Source organism: Delphinus delphis, chromosome 4 (genome assembly GCF_949987515.2).
Source record: "Delphinus delphis chromosome 4, mDelDel1.2, whole genome shotgun sequence".
Lineage (NCBI taxonomy): Eukaryota > Metazoa > Chordata > Mammalia > Artiodactyla > Delphinidae > Delphinus > Delphinus delphis.
Window position 1 is genome coordinate 68,957,008 of NC_082686.1, and position 20,688 is coordinate 68,977,695.

Below are 20,688 nucleotides of genomic sequence, written 5' to 3' on the forward strand. Positions count from 1 at the left end.
TAATCCTGCCTATTCTTTCCCAAGAGCTTAGAAATGGGACACAGGGTGATCAGCACTTTCTACCTTCTAACAAACCTAGAAGGGCTTTGTACATTATAACTTTTTATCCAAATGAATGGTGTATTATTAAAAATCCATCCACTGATGGATGAATGGATAAAGAAAAGGTGGTGTATATATATATAATGGAATATTACTCAGCTATAAAAAAAAAAAGGAAATCCTCTCATTTGTGACATGAATGAACCTGGAGTGTATTAAGCTAAGTGAAATAAGTCAGACAGAGAAAGACAAATACTGTATGATCTCACTTACATGTGGAACAGAGGACTGGTTGCTGGGGTGTGGGTGGGGGGATGATTTGAGATAAGTGAAGGGAGTCAAAAGGTATAAACTCCCAGTTGTAAAATTAAAAAGTCCTGGAGATGTAATGTACAACATGGTGACTATAGTTAATAGCACTGTATTGCACATTTGAAAAGTGATGAGAGTAGATCTCAAAAATTCTCATCACAAGAAAAAAAATTTATAACTGTGTGGTGATGGATGTTAACTAGACATATTGTGGCAATCACTTTGCAATTTATACAAACATTGAATGATTATGTTGTACTCCTGAGACTAATATAATGCCTATATGTCAATTATATCTCAATTTAAAAATAAGACATAAAGAGAACTCCAGGGACTTCCCTGGCGGTCCAGTGGTTAAGACTTCGCCTTCCAAAGCAGGGGGTGAGGGTTCGATTCCTGGCCGGGGAGCTAAGATCCCACATGCCTTGTGGCCAAGAAAACAAAACATAAAACAGAAGCAATACAGTAACAAATTCAATAAAGACGTTAAAAATGGTCCACATCAAAATATCTTTAAAGAGATCTCCAACCCCAAGATGTTGGAACTGAATAAAATAATAATATGTTAAATATGGGAACAACTGTCAAGATTGTTTGGTGCAACTCCCAACCTGACTTGTGGATCCCAAATACTACAGTCCTCAGAAGCCGATACAGCCCTCCTTCAACACGTCTGGTTCTGACCAGCTAAAACAGTACCTGGCTCATGGTAAAGTGCTCAATAAACACAAGGTGAATGAATCAACTCCAAACACTCCAAATCTACCTTATATAAAAGCAGAACATTCATGATGCAAGAGATTAAAATTTAGAAAATCCACAGACTGAACAAACAATCTCTTATTACTGGGCACCTACCAGGAGCTGGGACTGTGACACATGTTTTAAAAATCAGACATGTGAAATAGAGAACAAACAGTACAATATATGAATCATAGAACTTCAGATTGCAAAGGGCCTTAAGGGTCATCTAAATTTATTATAAGGAGGAATCTGAGACTCAGGGAGGTTTGGTGGTTGGTTGAAAGCTTTGAGGCAGCTTCATAGGAACCAGAACCCCAGTCCAGTGTTCTTTCCACAATATATTATGTTATCCATCCAATCAAATCCTAACTTGTAGAATATAACCCTCCTAGAATGTGGCAATGGAAAAGAATACAATGGACTGGAGGATCTGGAAAAGGCTTCAGAGAGGAGGAAAAGTTTAATTCTCCACTACCAAAATTGATAATCCATTAACTGCAAGATCACTAATGATGGGGATCACGTTTTCTTTTTCTTTGTAGTCCCAGGATCCAGAGCACAGAGGAAACTCAACTCATGTTGGCCAATTTTAAAGAAAGTTGTATCTTAATTAACTTCACTTAAAGTTGGAAGGAAGTTGTATATTACAAGGAATGTGAACATCTCAGCTTCCATAGAAATTGTATCTATGTAAAAAACAACCAGGCCTCCACAAGCTCTCCCATTGCCCATGTAGATTCCCACTGATGAATGCCAAACTGGAGCTGCACACTTGTCCCTCGGGCCACCATGAGCAAACACAGAGAATAAGAAAAGCCGAATCCGGTGTCTCCATCTCTCAGTGCTCATTTTGCCACACAATTTTGTTTCCATTTCAAAGCAGACAGTCAAGTAATTGGAAACATGTTAAAATAATAGAGGCCCAAAGGCCTTATTAGTAGAGACAGATGTATCCACAAAGCACCGTCTTCTCTTCCCTGAGAGGTAAACTGTCACCGCAAAATTAAAAAACACAGACACACAGAGAACTTACAACAACAAAAAATTCTATTTACATGGTTCCGATTCCTCTTCTAATTTTAGGTAGTGAACACGTAGATGCTTTTGGATGGCGGTGCTCACACTGCATAGAGTCCACACTCCACTTCTCTTTCCACTTTGTGTTATACACACACGTTTCCATTTAGGGGTATAGCTCCCCAAATGAGGTGTTTCTTTAAGTACCTCCTTTTGAGCACAAACTAATTCCTTTTTGTCATTTTAAATAGTGCTCTGAACATCCTAGTATCATCTACTTTTCTCCTTCTCCTTTAAGAGTTGACTTACAGTGCCAAAAGCAGAATTCTTGGCAAAGCACATGAACAGTTTTACCATGCCTGTAACGTTCTGCCAGTCTGGGCCCAAAAAGGCTGAACCAACAATCGGTGCTCCCGGCATGGTTTCCTGTTTCACCTGTTTCCTCACAGCACCAACGGTGGGCTTCTGGCATCTTTTGCATTGCTAGTTTTTCACGTACATAAATACTTTAAAGGTACCTTAATTTCCATTTGCCTAGTTGCTGGCAGTGTTGGATAATGTATTTTGATGCAGTGCTATAGATTTTTCCACACTTAAACTTTATGTTCCTTTCAATGTAAACAGTGTATTCATCTTTGACCATTTATCAAATAGAATCTGGACACTGAACTCAGATAGATATACCAACTCTTTTTACTGGCAATTTTATTGTGTTTTTTAGAAATTACAGAAGTAATTCCTTTCTACTGTTAAAAAATTTCAAGCTGTAAGAATGTGTACAAGGTAAAAGGTGAAAGTTGAAGGCATAAAATGACAAAAGGTTTCCTCCCCTCTCACTCTTTCCTCTCCCTGGAATAGTATCATTTTCCAGATATAACCACTGAAATCATCTTTCCATTCTTCTTATCATTAAACTCTGTAATTCTAGGTAATATACTCTGGGTCTCTTTCTTGATTTAAGAATTTAGAGAACACTTAGTGGATTCCCACTATGAATGATGAGAAATTTCACTGGCTTACACTGCCCCTCTCTAAACAGTCCTTTCTTGATTTTCAGATCTTCTATTGGACATTAATGACAAGATCACAAACTCAAACGCCTATAGATACCCAAGTATACAAAGTGGGTGGGGACAAGAAATGTCATGAGGCTCTTCCTGCCCATCTATAGCTTTCCCACTGTTAACATGAATGTGGCTAGGAAAAAGCAAAGTCATAACTGGCAACAGAGCAGAAGCAAGAAAAACTATAATCCTGCAGCGTGTGGAACAAAAACCACATTCACAGAAAGACAGACAAGATGAAAAGGCAGAGGGCTATGTACAGAAAGACAGACAAGATGAAAAGGCAGAGGGCTATGTACGAGATGAAGGAACAAGATAAAAAAACAAGATAGGACATTCCATCCAAAAACAGTAGATTACACTTTCTCCTCAAGCGCACATGGAACATTCTCCAGGAGAGATCACATCCTGGGTCACAAGTAAAGCCTCAGTAGATTTAAGAAAATTGAAATCATATCAAGCATCTTTTCTGACCACAACGCTATGAGATTAGAAATCAATTACAGGGAAAAAAACGTAAAAAACACAAACACATGGAGGCTAAACAATACGTTACTAAATAACCAAGAGATCACTGAAGAAATCAAAGAGAAAATCAAAAAATACCTAGAGACAAACGACAATGAAAACACGACGATCCAAAACCAATGGGATGCAGCAAAAGCAGTTCTAAGAGGGAAGTTTATAGCAATACAAGCCTACCTCAAGAAACAAGAAACATCTCAAATAAACAATCTAACCATACACCTAAAGGAACTAGAGAAAGAAGAACAAACAAAACCCAAAGTTAGCAGAAGGAAAGAAATCATAAAGATCAGAGCAGAAATAAATGAAATAGAAACAAAGAAAACAAGAGCAAAGATCAATAAAACTAAAAGCTGGTTCTTTGAGCAGATAAACTAAATTGATAAACCATTAGCCAGACTCATCAAGAAAAAGAGAGGACTGAAATCAATAAAATTAGAAATGAAAAAGGAAAAGTTACAACAGACACTGCAGAAATACAAAGCATCCTAAGAGACTACTACAAACAACTCTATGCCAATAAAATGGACAGCCTGGAAGAAATGAACAAATTCTTAGAAAGGTATAACATTCCAAGACTGAACCAGCAAGAAATAGAAAATATGAACAGACCAATCACAAGTTATGAAATTGAAACTGTGATTAAAAATCTTCCAACAAACAAAAGCCCAGGACCAGATGACTTCACAGGTGAATTCTATCAAACATTTAGACAAGAGCTAACATCCATCTTTCTCAAACTCTTCCAAAAAATTGCAGAGGAAGGAACACTCCCAAACTCATTCTATGAGGTCACCATCACCCTGATACCAAAACCAGACACAGATACTACAAAAAAAGAAAATTACAGACCAATATCACTGATGAATATAGATGCAAAAATCCTCAACAAAATACTAGCAAACAGAATCCAACAACACATTAAAAGGATCATACACCATGATCAAGTGGGATTTATCCCAGGGATGCAAGGATTCTTCAATATATGTAAATGAATCAATGTGATAAACCATATTAACAAATTGAAGAATAAAAACCATATGATCATCTCAACAGATGCAGAAAAAGCTATTGACAAAATTCAACACCCATTTATGATAAAAACTCTCCAGAAAGTTGGCATAGAGGGAACCTACCTCAACACAATAAAGGCCATATACAACAACCCCCCAGCAAACATCATTCTCAATGGTGAAAAACTGAAAGCATTTCCTCTAAGATCAGGAACAAGACAAGGATGTCCACTCTCACCACTATTATTTAACATAGTTTTGCAAGTCCTAGCCACGGCAATCAGAGAAGAAAAAGAAATAAAAGGAAACCAAGTTGGAAAAGAAGAAGTCAAACTGTCACTGTTTGCAGATGACATGATACTCTACACAGAGAATCCTACAGATGCCACCAGAAAACTACTATAGCTGATCAATGAATTTGGTAAAGTTGCAGGATACAAAATTAATGCACAGAAATCTCTTGTATTCGTATACACTAATGATGAAAAATCTGAAAGAGAGATTAAGGAAACACTCCCATTTACCACTGCAACAAAAAGAATCAAATAACTAGGAATAAACCTACCTAAGGTGGTAAAAGACCTATACTCAGAAAACTATAAGACACTGATGAAAGAAATCAAAGATGACACAGATGAAGAGATACACCATGTTCTTGGATTGGAAGGACCAATATTGTGAAAATGACTGTACTACCCAGAGCAATCTACAGATTCAATGAAATCCCTATCAAATTACCAATGGCATTTTTTTTTAACAGAACTAGAACAAAAAATCTTAAAATTTATATGGAGACACAAAAGACCCCAAATAGCCAAAGCAGTCTTGAGGGAAAAAAATGGAGCTGGAGGAATCAGACTCCCTGACTTCAGACTATACTACAAAGCTACAGTAATCAAGACAACATGGTACTGGTACAAAAACAGAAATATAGATCAATGGAACAGGATAGAAAGCCCAGAGATAAATCCATGCACCTATGGTCAACTAATCTATGAGAAAGGAGGCAAGGATATACAATGGAGAAAAGATAGCCCCTTCAATAAGTGGTGCTGGGAAAACTGGACAGCTACACGTAAAAGAATGAAATTAGAACACTCCCTAACAGGATACACAAAAATAAACTTAAAATGGATTAGAGACTTAAATGTAAGACCGGACACTATAAAACTCTTAGGGGAAAACATAGAAAGAACACTCTTTGACATAAATCACAGCAAGATCTTTTTTGATCCACCTCCTAGAGTAATGGAAATTAAAACAAAAATAAACAAATAGGACCTAGTGAAACTTAAAAGCTTTTAAAAAGCAAAGGAAACTACAAACAAGATGAAAAGACAACCCTCAGATTGAGAGAAAATATTTGCAAACGAAGCAATGGACAAAGGATTAATCTGAAAAATATATAAACAGCTCATGCAGCTCAATATTAAAAAAAACAAACAACCCAATCCAAAAATGGGCAGAAGACCTAAATAGACATTTTCCAAAGAAGACATACAGATGGCCAAGAAGCACATGAAAAGCTGCTCAACATCACTAATTATTAGAGAAATGCAAATCAAAACTACAATGAAGTATCACCTAACACCAGTTAGATGGGCATCATCAGAAAATCTACAAACAACAAATGCTGGAAAGGGTGTGGAGAAAAGGGAACCCTCTTGCACTCTTGGTGGGAATGTAAATTGATATAGCCACTATGGAAAATGGTATGGAGGTTCCTTAAGAAACTAAAAATAGACTTATCATATGACCCAGCAATCCCACTACTGGGCACATACCCAGAGAAAACCATAATTCAAAAAGACACATGCACCCCAATGTTCACTGCAGCACTATTTACAATAGCCAGGTCACGGAAGCAACCTAAATGCCCACTGACAGATGAATGGATAAAGAAGATGTGGTACATATATACAATGGAATATTACTCAGCCATAAAAAGGAACGAAATTGGGTCATTTGTACAGATGTGGATGGATCTAGAGACTGTCATACAGAGTGAAGTAAGTCAGAAAGAGAAAAACAAATACCGTATATTAACACATATATGTGGAACCTAGAAAAATGGTTCAGATGAACCAGTTTCCAGGTCAGAAATTGAGACACAGATGTAGAGAACAAACATATGGACACCAAAGGGGGGAAAGCGGCGGGGGGTGGTGGTGGTGGTGTGATGAATTGGGAGATTGGGATTGACATATATACACTAATATGTATAAAATGGATAACTAATAAGAACCTGCTGAATAAAAACAAACTAACAAAAAAAAACTGGCAAGAGACGCTTGCCCATGTGTTGGGAGATGACTGGGAATCGGAGTGGTTGGGACTATAGCAACCTGGCAAAGACATGCTTAGATGTAGGGGTAGTACCCACTGACCAAGTGTGGCCAGATCTTATTTTTTGAGAAAAGCCATTCAGAAATGAATTGTATGCGTAAGTTTTCCATTTGTAAATCTTAGCTCAAATGTTTTGAGAACACTGCTGACCAAACATAAAATGTCTGTGTACCAAATATGGCTGATGAGCTGACCATTTTTTACCTCTTTCATTATGGTTTTAAGTCATATACTCAAGCCTCTGTTATTTGATCCATCTGTTTTAGATGGTATCTCCTCACTTCCCACCATGTAAGATGAGGACAATAGTGCCCTTGAGTTTTCTCTTCCTCTCTTTCCCTCCTCTACCTTACCATTCATCATTCCTTTACTTTTGGCTTGTCAAAGCTTACAGAGTTTACCTTCTGTTCTGTAACTCTAACTAACACTTTAGAGCTTTGTCTATAGACTGACTTTTAAAAAAAGAACAGGGACTTCCCTGGTGGTGCAGTGTTTAAGAATCTGCCTGCCAATGCAGGGGACACGGGTTCAATCCCTGGTCCAGGAAGATCCCACATGCCGTGGAGCGACTAAGCCCATGGGCCACAACTACTGAGCCTGCGTGCCACAACCACTGAGCCCATGTGCCACAACTACTGAAGCCCGTGAGCCTAGAGCCCATGCTCCGCAACGAGAAGCCACTGCAATGAGAAACCCGCACACCTCAATGAAGAGTAGCCCCCTCTCGCTGCAACTAGAGAAAGCCCGCGCACAGCAACGGAGACACAATGCAGCCAAAAATAAATTAATTAATTAATAAAACTTTTAAAAAATGTATAAAAAAGAACAATTTTCTTGATAGCAATATTATATTGTATAAATATTTTCTTCAAACATCTGGTGGCCATGAGTTAACTATTCACAATCTATGATTGAAGAACTAGTTCCTAAATGGAGGTTTTCCATCACTGTGTGTAGTCCTGTCACCCTGAATGAGGGGCCTGACTGCAAGCTTCGTGTCCCTGAGTGGGGCACGTCTACTGGTGGGTTTCACTTAGAGTGTCTGGGCATGGAGCAGCTGGACGGCAACTGGACAGTCAACACATTTCACCTGGTGGCAAAGTAAAAAAGACTTTCTTTGGAGATACTGATTAATATCCACACCAAGAGCTTCAGTTTTCTCCATAGAGATATTAAGTAAACATCCTTTAATCACCCCAATTTCTGCCCTACAGCCCACTGCTAGTCTCTAAATCCTTTCATCTCAAATATGTGGCTCTCACTTATATGTTATGGTGGGTAGCGCTGATGTATCCGTCCATGCAAACCCATGGAAATCCCTCATCCACTAATTCCCCTCTCCTGTTCTCAGTGCAACTCTGAATTAATTCTTTTTAACCCTTTACGTTCATTTCAATGGCACATTTGGAGGGAGGAGAAGTTAATAAATCTATTCAGTCTGGCATTTTGAATCAGAGTGGCCACCAACTTCTGACAACTGTACTTTCAGCATGACTTGCCCTGTCATTTCCCATTCTGCTGCTTTTCCTTTAAATACTTCAGGAACCAGCCTCCTTGTCATGAGAATTTCTGAGTCACCTGGAACAGACAGCTACTGAAATTTTGGGGAGCACATTCAAGCTTTCTGGGATACCAAGATTACTACTCTTCAACAAAAATGGAAAACAAAGATTTGTTCATCAAGGGTTTACATTTTTCTTTGAATGATTTTATGCCCTAAGGAAATTATCAAGAATTTAATGTCTTATTTCTATTGTGAATGGAACAGCCATTGTCAATATATCTTCTAGCTGTGGATCCCTAGTACGTGGGGACTGAATTAAATGCAAGAGTGGCCTTGATCAGCCCTCTCTGATAGCACTTTCTGTGATGATAGAAATGTTCCATAATCTGTGCTGCCCAACACGGTAGCTATCAGCCACATGTGGATACTGAGTGCTGAAAATGTGGCTAGCATGGCTGAAGAACTGAATTTTTCATTTTATTTAATTTAAATTCATTTAACCTAAATTTAAGTAGCCGTATGTGGCTAATCGCTATCCTACTGGACAACGCAGCTCTAGGCCTCAAACAACTCGTTAGCATTGAGGAAACAAAAGACAATAAACAATACCTGATAAAGCTGCACATTAATAAAAGAAAAACTGAGTCAGATAAGTAAGTATTCTAGGAATTCAGAGGAGGGAGCAATTGAGGGTTGGAAAGTTCAGGATTAGCTTAGATCTTCCTATGAGGTAGATCTATGTGCTATTGTTAAAAAAAAAAAAAAAAAAAAAAAGGCCAAAAGATGTTAAGCAAAAAGAGCAAGGTGCAGATCAGTATATGTACATGGGTCCATTTGTGTATGTAAAAGCATATACAGATTTATGCCTATATTTGCATAGAATATTTGCCTATATTTGCATAGAATATTTCCGGACGGATACCCAAATTGTTAATGGTGGCTACCTCTGGAGAGCAGAAGTACAGGTCAAGGGCAAGCAACATTTTTACTTTGCTGGAATTTTTGTTTTAAAAAAAGTTTAACATTTAAATCATTTTTTTCTTTATAATAAAATTATAGGCACAGAGATGATTAATGAATAATACGCTTTTAAAAGGCCAAAGTAGTCAACTCTTTCCTGCGGTTATTACTCATGAATGATTTTATGTGATTATTGGGAATCTTCCACATCCTATTACCATGGCTCCTCTGTCCTCTACTAAAATGCTTTAAAGAGAAGACATACTTAAGGAAAGTAGCCTGAAGGAGGTAGGGTTTAAATAGGACCTTGATGCTGGCTAAGATGCAGTGGGAGAAGGAAGGGCATTCTTGATAAAGGCATGGCCTCAGGTAAAGAAGGGAGCAGGGAATAGGGTGGGGGAAGGGGAGACAAGACCCTAAGAAGCAGGGGACCAAAGCCCTATGGGCTTGACTGGCAAGAGGTCTCGAGTCAGACCCTTCCAACCTGGTTCTCAAGGGAACCAAACACTTACAGAGCACCCATCATGTGGCAGGCATTGTGCTACTCCTGGGACACAAAGACGAATAAGAAACAGTCACTGAGTTCAAGGAACCAGATGAGACCTGTAAAAGGGATGACATCAATAGTGCGAGGAACACAAGATGTGGACGCTGAAGTACTGCCTCCTTCACTTTCTGACATAATCTTGGCAAGGTCTGTAATTACTCTGAGCCCCTGGGTTCTTCCTCTATAAAAAATGGGGGGCCTCCCTGGTGGCGCAGTGGTTGAGAGTCCGCCTGCCGATGCAGGGGACACGGGTTCGTGCCCCGGTCCGGGAAGATCCCACATGCCGCGCAGCGGCTAGGCCCGTGAGCCATGGCCACTGAGCCTGCGCGTCTGGAGCCTCTGCTCCGCAATGGGAGAGGCCACAACAGTGAGAGGCCCGCGTACCGCAAAAAAAAAAAAAAAAAAAAATGGGGATATGAGGGCATTATGCTAAGTGAAATAAGTCAGACAGAGAGAGACAAATACTGCATGATGTCACTTATATGTAGAATCTAAAAAATACAACAAACTAGTGAATATAAGAAAAGAAGCAGACTCACAGACACAGGGAACAAACTAGTGGCTACCAGTGGGGAGGGAGGGGAGGGGCACTGCAGGGGTGGGGCGTGGGAGGTACAAACTACTGGCTGTAAGATAGGTTTAAGGATGTATTGAACAACACGGGGACTACAGCCAATATTTTGCAATAACTGTAAATGGAGTATAACCTTTAAAAATTGTATTAGAATTTTTTTTAACTTTTAAAAATGGGTATAAAGCTACTTTACCATGAGGACAAAATGACGAAGACCATATGCCTGGCGCCAGTAGGCCTATCACACTCTGTCCCCACTCCTAATCGATAGGGAAGATAAAATGCTTTCCTTGTTTACCCTTTCTCCACAAAGGTGATACCAGAACAAAGTACCGCTGTGTGGGTGAGCAGGGCTGGAGTGAGCCACAGGGAGCAAGGGAGGAAGAGGGGTCAGGGCTGGAGAGCTTGGAGCTGATTGGAAGGGCCTTGTGGGCAGCGCTGAGGAACCTCATCCCAGGTTCGAGGACTGAGGCAGGCAGGTGACATAGTCAGACCTGCACTGTTGGAAGGACCAACTGGAAGGACAGAAGTCAGGAAGCAAGAAACCAGTTTCCAAGCCACTGCAAACCTCATTTAATCTCCTCTAAATTCCTATAGTACAAACTATTTAATTGAACAATTTCAAGCATCTAATTATACTGTCATAGCCTACTGTTTTATAGGTACACGTTTTTCTCAAGAACCACATCATTAAGACTTCTGAGGACAGAGAATTCCCTGATGGTCCAGTGGTTGGGACTCGGCACTTTCACGCTTTCACTGCCGGGGCCCGGGTTCGATTCCTGGTTGAGGGGGGTGGGGTGGGGACTAAGATCCCGCAAGTCATGGCCAAAAACAAGACTTCTGAGGGCAGAAAGCAGACCAGATGCTTCCTTCAAACTTCTCTAAGTGGTTGAGCGCTTCTGAGATAGAAGCGAACTGGGCAGTTAGTGGGGGAAGGATACCAATGTTGGTTAAAGTGGAAATTGAGTTATTCTCGCTTCCATGGGTCAGGCCTTCCCTGTTCCGTTCCTCCACCCTCCACGCCTTAAACATAAACATGTCTTAATGAGGCCAGGCTAGCCCGTTGTTGTGAAGCCCCCTTCAGTGAACGCTGAGCCCCTCAGTCTGGACTGAAACCTCATTTGGGCTGTACTTCAAGAGGCACTGAAGTATCAGCTCGTTTCATTCACAGCACAGCCAGGGCCTATCACTATGCTTGCTTTTTCTGATAAGAATGAATTCCAGGGCAGAAGGGAAGAAATCTCCAGTAATTTTAGTATTTTTCCTACCATCTCGCTCCTTCCACACTTGACTCCATGTTGGGGGAAGCAGCCCGTCAGCACTTTAGCCGCCCTCGGGGGCAACAGAGCAGCTGGACGCATTTCAGTCAGCCCTTGACATGTGCGGGCCTCCGCTATCTGTCCGTGGAGGCCCCCAGCACCCTGGGCCCAGCAACACTCACGAGGCAGTGGCACAGTCCATCCTATGCTGTCAGGGTCCTGCTATACCCGTGGGCGGACAACAGATCCCTACATCTGAGTTTCATCTACCTTCTTATCCCCCCAAGCAAACAACTGCCCCTTGACCATCCCACTCAGGCCTAGGTAAGTCTTCTCATGGGAGTAGGCCCACCCAGGCCTTAGAAGTGGGCTCAGGGCCCCTTGGTAGAGAATTCCAGGGTCCTGGGTGCTCAGAACATGGCAGATGGTGTGGCTCCACTGGGTATATCCGTTGAGCAGAGAGATCCCCTGCTCTTGGGCAAGGGTGCAGCCAGATGAAGGAACAGGGGTTTCTAGAATGTGGGCTCAGGTTGCCTGGGTCTAAAGGTGGTACTGATGAGACATAGATCCAAAGTTGTATGAGTTCTGATAACTATAATCTCCTTAAGCTGGCAGAGGAAAAAAAAAAAAAAAAAAAAGGTGGGGCAGGGTAGGTAGCTTTGCCCTAATCAGTAGACCCTGATCAAATAGCAGTTTTCTGTAATGACATTAAATCACCACTTAGCGCCATATGGTTGACTCTCTCTCATAGACCCTAGACCCTGTTGGTTCAAGCCAGATGGCCACAGCCAGGGAGGCACAAATTCCTCTAGAATGCTTTAACTGCACGGCCACATTCAACTCAAGCACTCCCCTCACTGTTGGTAGATTTGGTAAAGGTCTGAAAGGGTTTTTTAGTCCTTCTCTGTGTTATGTCTTCTCCCCTGTTATTCCCATCATTTAAAGAGACGATATCTCCACATGCATCTCATTAGGTGTTGTTTATCAGTTAGGAACACTTTCCATAAAATCTCCTGTGTGAATAACCACAGCCAAAGATCCTATCTAGAAAACTCTCTAAGCCTTAGGACTTCTGTCTCTTAGCTGCTGGTCTTTATGCTCCCTCCACAGCTGTAGCCCCCCACCCCCTATGCCCACCCCAACCAATCCTTTGTATTCTGGCTTGTTCCCTCATGGTTTTAACATGGCTGCCTGAGCACCAACCATCAAATCTGCATTCACGGCAGGAAGCAGGGCAGGGGTGGAATATGAGAGAACCAGTGACTTTTGGTTTCTTTCTTTTTTTGCGGTACGCAGGTCTCTCACTGTTGTGGCCTCTCCCGTTGCGGAGCACAGGCTCCGGACGCGCAGGCCCAGCGGCCATGGCTCACGGGCCCAGCCGCTCCACAGCACGTCGGATCTTCCCGGACCGGGGCACGAACCCGTGTCCCCTGCATCAGCAGGCGGACTCTCAACCACTGTGCCACCAGGGAAGCCCTTGTTTTGTTTTAATCAGAAAAGCAAATGCTTTCCTAGGAATACACTAGCTGACTTCAGCCAAATGTGTCACTGAGCAACTCTTAGCTGCAAAGGAAAACTTCGCAATGACCTCTAGAATGGAAAAGGGAAGGGCAAAGAGGGTTGGTCGTGGGTTACACGTTGGTCCAAAGTATCTGCCACAAAGTGGAAAAACCCTAAAGGATGTGATGGACTGAGACCCACAGAGCTGAACATCTCACAGTTAGGAGCTTCTCAGAAAAAGACAAGAACCACAAGGGGCACCTGTGGTCCTGTCTTGGGTCACCAAGACTTTTCAATAGAAAGAGGAAGGTGGGGAGGAAGGGGTTCATTAAGTCTTTGGCCTAAAAAATAGGATAAAGGGGGGGGCAACAGTTTTTACCTCTTTCAGGAATAAAACCAGAAAACACAAGGTTGAACCAATTTCTGATTACCAGCTTCAGAAGGCAGTAGGAAACAAACCTTTATAACTTCCTCACATCTGTGGGGCTCATTGTGTTTCTACAGTTATGGGAGGATCCCGTGCCCTCTGCAGAAGAAGCTGGGACATCCTAGGACCCTCCACACCCAGGCTTTAGGGCTTGAGCTGGTAGTGGCAACTTTCTAGAGGGGCGTGGGGGGGAGAGGAAAGCAGACAGAGGCCCTGAGGGCTGCTGCAAGGAAGAGAAGGGTTCCTGCTGGCTGCGATGGGTGCCAGCCTGGGCCTAAGAAGTAGCTTGAAGGCTTATTTTAAAAGTCGCTCAGTTGTAAGAGATTCTGCAAGAGCCCAGTGACTGGAGACCTGAGGTCCTGAGGTCGCTGTGAAACTGACACCAGGACCGGCTGGTGCAGAATGAGCCTCTACAACAGGATGCGTCCCAGGGCCTGGACAGAGGGGTCAGCTGCAGGACAGGTCAAGTGGCCACAGCAGAGCAGGTTAACATGCCCTAGAGGCAGAGAACCCCTGGCTGTGATCAGGGGATGACCGTTTGGCGTTTGGTCTTTTAAAACTAGAAACTCCTGCTCTAAGCTCGTGTCACGCAGGTCACCACCACCCTACCCTTCCCTTCTCTGAGGGGGGCAGGTCAGGAACACCCGCTGCTCATCTGCATCTCTGTATCCAAACAAAAATTCCTCATTCTGGAGTCACTGGATGTGGCCCTTCCCCGATGCAAGGTGTTCCTTTGCTTCAGTGATAATACACACTCACAGCACGCTAGCTTACAGAGCGCTTTCTAAGACAGCCCCTCCCTCTGTGTTTCTCTCTGCAAGTTCTGAGATGGAGCCAGACATTCCACCTAACATCTCTCTGGAATTGTCTTCCTTCTGTGTCCACTATACACCAGCATGCTCTCAAGGTGCTGTTCTGGGTTAATTCCAGGAAGCTGGTGAGTGGTAACAGAGCTCCAAAGGCTGACCTCTAAGGAACACATTCCCTTTGACCTATAGCCCACATGTAATATACAAAGTCAACTATTTCCTCAATATAAGTAAAATAAAATGTTCACATAGAGAATGCTCTACTTTAAGAATACTGCAGTCAGCATTGTGAACGCGTGAAATGCCATTGAATTGTTTAAGACAGTTAAATTTATGTATATGAACGTCACCTCATTAAAAAAAAATACTGTTATTACTACACTTCTTGACTTTATGAACTGCTTTGACCATTTTCTTCTTCAACTCGCTTTCTTTTCACATCCCTGCAGGCCAGAAAATATAGAAACAACTAGTTATTTCTTCTCAGATAAGGAAACTGAGGTCCAGAGAAGGTCTGACCTGCCAAGTAGAGGATAACTGAGCAACAGAGATCTCCAGTGTGTGGACTCCTGGGCCAGTGCTCATTCTACAAAGGTTCCAGGGCAAACAGCCCAAAGGCTCCGCTCCTTCATGACCCCCAAAGTCAGCAAAGGAAGCAAGGCCTCTTCATCTGCAGAAGCTAAGTCATCTCTTACTCTCTGAATTTGAGGGAGGAGTTCATCTCTGACAAGCAATAGGGCAGGAGGGCGGGTGTGGATCAGTTTTGCTAAGCCGTTTTTCACAAGTTCACTTTGAATTTTTTAAGTGTAAGTCCAGTGTTTTATAACATATTCGCAAAGTTGTGCAACCACCACCCCTACCTAATTTCAGAACAGTCATCATCCCCAAAAGAAACACTGCATCGCTCAGCGGTCACTCCCCACTCCTCCCCACTAGCCCTCAACCACACTCATCTACTGTTAGTCGCTATACTTTTGCCTGTTCTGGACATTTCAGATACGTGCAGTCATTCAATAGGTGGCCTGCTGTGTCTGGCTTCTCTCATTTAGCATGTTTTCAGTGTTCATTCATGTTGTCGTGTGCATCAGTACTTCACTCCCATTTCTAAATCCCCAGGGACTCTTCCTGTTGCTTCTTTCCTGCCAGCTGAGGGGATGTGGGGATGGAGGGACCACAGTCAGGGCAACAGAAAAAAGCCCTCATCCTGGTAGAGCCCAGAGAGAAGAAACAGACCCCTCAGCAGCATCACCAACATTCCCCTTCTTCAAGTAAAACATATGACGAGGAACGTCAGATCCACCAGCAAACAGTTAACTACACAGGCCTGCGCAGAGCACAGAGCCCCTGAATACACTCCAGCCAAACGTGCCACTTAAACAGAGGCAAGGCCCAGTGTCGTCCAGGAAGAGTGATGCTCTTGACTCCTTCCTTCCACAAGCTTTCAGGTCCCTGCTCTTAACTTGTAGACTCATAGCACAACCTCATCTTCTGCTCGGATCAAAGCCTTCTAGCTGCTAAAGCATTTCCTGGGGGAGATCGTCCGTGTTTAATCCAGGACAAATATTACTTGCAAACCCCTGACTTCCACGTGCATCTCTGCATCAAGCTGATGATCTGACTTCCTGGCGGCCTGAGCCAGCAGCTTACTAAAAGTCTCTCCAATGGGGCATAACCTCCATATTCTTACAGCTATTCTTCCCATCTTCCTCTTCTCCTTTCTAGTACAAGGTGGACGAGGAATTATCATTGCCTGCTTGCAGAGGAAGAAATGGAGGCCCAGTAAGGGCAAGGGACCAGTACCCATTAGCAAAAGGTGACAGAACTGAGATAAGGGGTCCTAGCTCCCACCCCATTGCTCTGGATGTACCATGTGGATACACGAGAGGGTCAGTTAACCAAACACTCCTTCCAGGTAGGAAGTGAGAGAAAAGTGAGAGTTAGTTCTCAATTGTCAGATCTGAGACTTCCTGCCACCAGCCCCCCTCTTCTTCTCCTAGAATCAGGTGCACGAACCCAGAACACGACCTCCATTAATAGCAAAACATCGGCGTCCCTCCCCACCCCCAAGTTCTCCAGCACGGCCCAAAGTCAACCATAAACAAAAGAAATAGGGCCAGTGGGCGTATCTCCACTTTACTTGTGAGTCCAAAAGGAAAGCAGGCTTTCTGGCAGGTCAGCCCGCCGAGGAGAAGGCTGGAGCAGAAGCAACCACCCTGCCCCACATCCCCTGCAAGCCGCCCACCCAGCCTCACTCCTTACCCTCCCTTCAAACTTGGCGGTGGCCCCTTCCTTGATGCAGAGGTTCCGAGGGGGCAAAATGAAAGCAGGGGCCTCGGTCAGGGGCATGGAGCCGACTCTCGAGGGATCCACAGTGAGGGAGGTTTTGGAAACGTGTGTCGAGGCAGCCAGTTTCACATCCCCCATGGCCTGCAAACAGGAAGATAGATCAGGTCAGACGAGACAAAGTACAGCCCGTCCTCCCTGCAGGCGGCCGACGTGCCCAGGGGGCTGGTTGGGGCCGCAGCGTCGTGGGCTTTTCAGGGAGCCCCACTAGGTCAGGGGCCGCCTGGAGCTCCTCTCTGGGAATGAGAGTCCCTGGGTCCCCTACACGCACAGCTGCAGGGGTGAAGCCCCGTCTGCCCCAGACGCCAGCTCCCAGGGCCACGTCCTGGTCTCCCCAAAACCCCGTGGAGAACTTCCAGGAAGGGGGCAGCTAGAGCAGGAACAGAGAAATCAGATGTTCCTCGGCGTTTTTACAATGGATATCTGAAGCCATACTTAAGGCACTGAACCTTCAGAATCTGTATCTGCGTTAGGCACTCAAGGTGAAAGTAAAAGCTGCTTTTGCCTGAACTGTGAGGGCTCTTGGGCTAAAGAAAAATGAGACCCACAGTCCAAGAAAGAAAAGAGTTTAGGGTTCATACGGCAAGGATCCCGGGGGAGGGGAGGTGAGGTGAGAGTGCGGGGTTGAAAGCAGGGAAGGAAGCAAGGCTAGGGAGGATCCTAGCCACTTCTGGGGACCGGAGTGTGAAAAAGCCTCAAAAGCCACAGAACGTCAGAGAAGGGAGCATTTTAAGGTTGTCCAGGCTCACTCCTCCATTTATAACTGAGGCCCAGAGAAGGTAAGTCACTCACTCAGAGAGACAAAGCAAAATGATGGCATCACTGGCAAGTAAACCTCAGGCTCCTGACTCCCGGTCCAGGGCCCCATTGGGACTAGACAGGATGTCTATGGGGGCTGGCAGGTTGATTGGAACGAAGGGATTTCCTTAGGATTAATTCTAGAAGTGGAATTAGTAACAGGTATGAATCAGTTCCTGGTTGCAAATTACAGAAATGGACTCTGGCTCTCATAAATGGAGAAGGGATTTGTTGGAAAGACGGGGAGTAGGGAAGCTATCAAAGTCCACAGGAAAGGCTGGAGAACCAGGCTGGGAAAACAGGCAGCAGTCGAGAGAAGCCAGGTTGTCAGAGCCTCTAGCCAAGGTCACTGGACACCCGTTGCCACCCCCTGGAATATGTCCCAAGTATCCCTGCTCCAGATTTCAAGTCCAGGTAGGAGCCTCACCAGGCTGGGATGGTTCCAGGTTGGGGACCACATCTTACTCAGCATGGAATCCACGGTACCTGGCCTATCACAGCCCTGCAACAAACATCTGCTAAACTGAAGAGGAAGAGTATTTCCAGTTTTTATTTTTCTGTTCATTTTCTTGGGATCGTCAGTCACAAGCCTATGTCCCATGCCAAGTGGGGTGAGCTGACAGAAATGAACAGTGATAATCTGGGCATGTAATTAGTTTGTTTAAATTTAATAACATCTAACAAAACTAAAATGGAGTTACAAGTTAAAGTAACAAAGACCTAGGTTTGTGTGAAACAGGGCACATCCCCTGCTTGACAAAGCCAGCTTTCTCTTTCACTGATGAGGTATTAGCTTTGCAAACAAAATCCTTTCCAAATGATAAGACTCACAGGTTCACTGTAGTAAGTAACAATAAAAACCAAATTTATGCAGCACTTACTATATACCAGGAACTATTCTAAACACTTTACAAATAATAGCTCAATTGCTCCTTACATCAACACTGTGAGACAGATGATCTCATCATCCCCATTTTATGGATTAGAAACCGAGGCTCACTGAGATTAACTCATTTGCCCAGGGTCAGAGTATTTAGTAGGGGGCAGAACTGGCATTTGATCCCAGGTGTCTGGCACCAAAGCTCCTATTCTTAACCACTGGACCCTCTTTTTTTTTTTTTAATTAATTATTTATTTTTGACTGCGCTGGGTCTTTGTTGCTGCATGCGGGCTTTCTCTAGTTGCAGCAAGCAGGGGCTACTCTTTGTTGCAGTGTGCGGGCTTCTCACTGCAGCTCTTGTTGCAGAGCACAGGCTCTAGGTACATGGGCTTCAGTAGTTGTGGCACGTGGGCTCAGTACTTGTGGTGCACGGGCTTAGGTGCTCCTCGGCATGTGGGATCTTCCCGGACTAGGGCTCGAACCCGTGTCCCCTGCATTGGCAGGCGGATTCTTAATCACTACGCCACCAGGGAAGTCCCCCACTGGACACTCTTGCTTCCTATTAGCAGTCAGAGTTGGCTGGTGGGAAGGGGGTCTGAGGTTGGGGTCATAAGCGAGAAAGCTGACAGCTGCTACCACACACACGTAACACTGAGATCTTCCGTATGACACAGCATACCAATGACAACATTAAAAGGCATTTGATGATCTGGGATAAAATGTTTGCAACAAGAATGAAGGACTAGGATATTTTATATATAAGAAAACAGCCTGACAGATAATGGGTAGAGCTATCACTTGGACGGTTCACAGAAGATAGACAAATGACCACAACACAAGTGGAAGCTGCCTAGCCTCAGTCAGAATCCAAGAGTGCAAGTCAAGGACAAGTTATTAGTTAAAAAAACTAACCAAATGACATTTAAAAAGAAAGACAACATACAATACCGGTGAGACTCTGGGTACTCATATCCTTCTGAGGAGTATAAACTAAAGCAATATTTCTAGAAAGCAATTTGTCAAAAGGATTCTGAAAAAAATGTCCATCTCTTTCCCCAGTAATCCTACATTTAGAAAGGTATTATTGGGAAAGAATCAGAGATACAGCCCCAAATTTATATATGAGAATGCTAATCACATTACTTATAGGAAAATAAACAGAAAAATAATCCAGTTAAATAGAAATAGGAAAAAAAAAACCAGTTAAATATCCAACAGTGAGAATTGGTTAAATACAGTAGAATATCAGGCAGTTATATGAGTGTATATTTACAAGGAAAATAATAATAGGAATTTAATGATATAGAAATTTTAAACTAAAAATAAGCTTCATTATGGAAAATTTCAAACAGAAAAGTAGAAAGAATGATAAAATGAGCACCTCAAATACCTATCACCTAGATTCAACAGTTAACATTTTGCCATATTTATATCATTGTGTTTGTGTATGTGTTTGCAGAACCATTTCAAGGTAATCAGGATATAATTTTCATGGCAAGAATCAGGATATAGTCATTCACTCAATTAAAATATATTTATTGGGGCTTCCCTGGTGGCGCAGTGGTTGAGAGTCCGCCTGCCGATGCAGGGGACACGGGTTCGTGCCCCGGTCCGGGAAGATCCCACATGCCGTGGAGCGGCTGTGCCCGTGAGCCATGGCTGCTGAGCCTGCGCGTCCGGAGCCTGTGCTCCGCAACGGGAGAGGCCACAACAGTGAGAGGCCCACATACCACAAAAAAAATAATAATAAAATAAATAAATTTATTGAACATCCACCATGTTGCAAGCTAGGGGCTAGGGATACAGCAGTGAACAATTACATGTGTGTGTGTGGTGAGTGTGATAACAGGGGGTTCTTATATCCTGCAGAGCCTCCCAGGACCATATCCCAGAGGGGACACTGTTCCCTCTGCTCTCCTCCACTGCCACTGAAGTGAGGTGACAAATACACTCTGTGCTGCCAGCGCCAGGGGTGGGGTGGAGTGAGGGCAGGTATCACAAGGGTCGTCGCCAGCCGCAAG

General features: G+C 43.4%; 1 protein-coding gene across 4 annotated transcripts in view; it reads right to left on the reverse strand.

Moving 5' to 3' along the window:
- The window catches only part of MYLK (myosin light chain kinase), a 268,245-nt gene that overhangs the window by 159,923 nt on the left and 87,634 nt on the right, over nucleotides 1-20,688 (reverse strand). For all 4 annotated transcript variants that reach the window (XM_060010779.1, XM_060010776.1, XM_060010777.1 and 1 more), the window contains one exon: nucleotides 16,906-17,073. In XM_060010779.1, coding sequence (XP_059866762.1) covers nucleotides 16,906-17,070 — 165 coding nt within the window. In that variant the 5' untranslated portion in view covers nucleotides 17,071-17,073. The remainder of the gene's footprint in view (nucleotides 1-16,905; nucleotides 17,074-20,688) is intronic.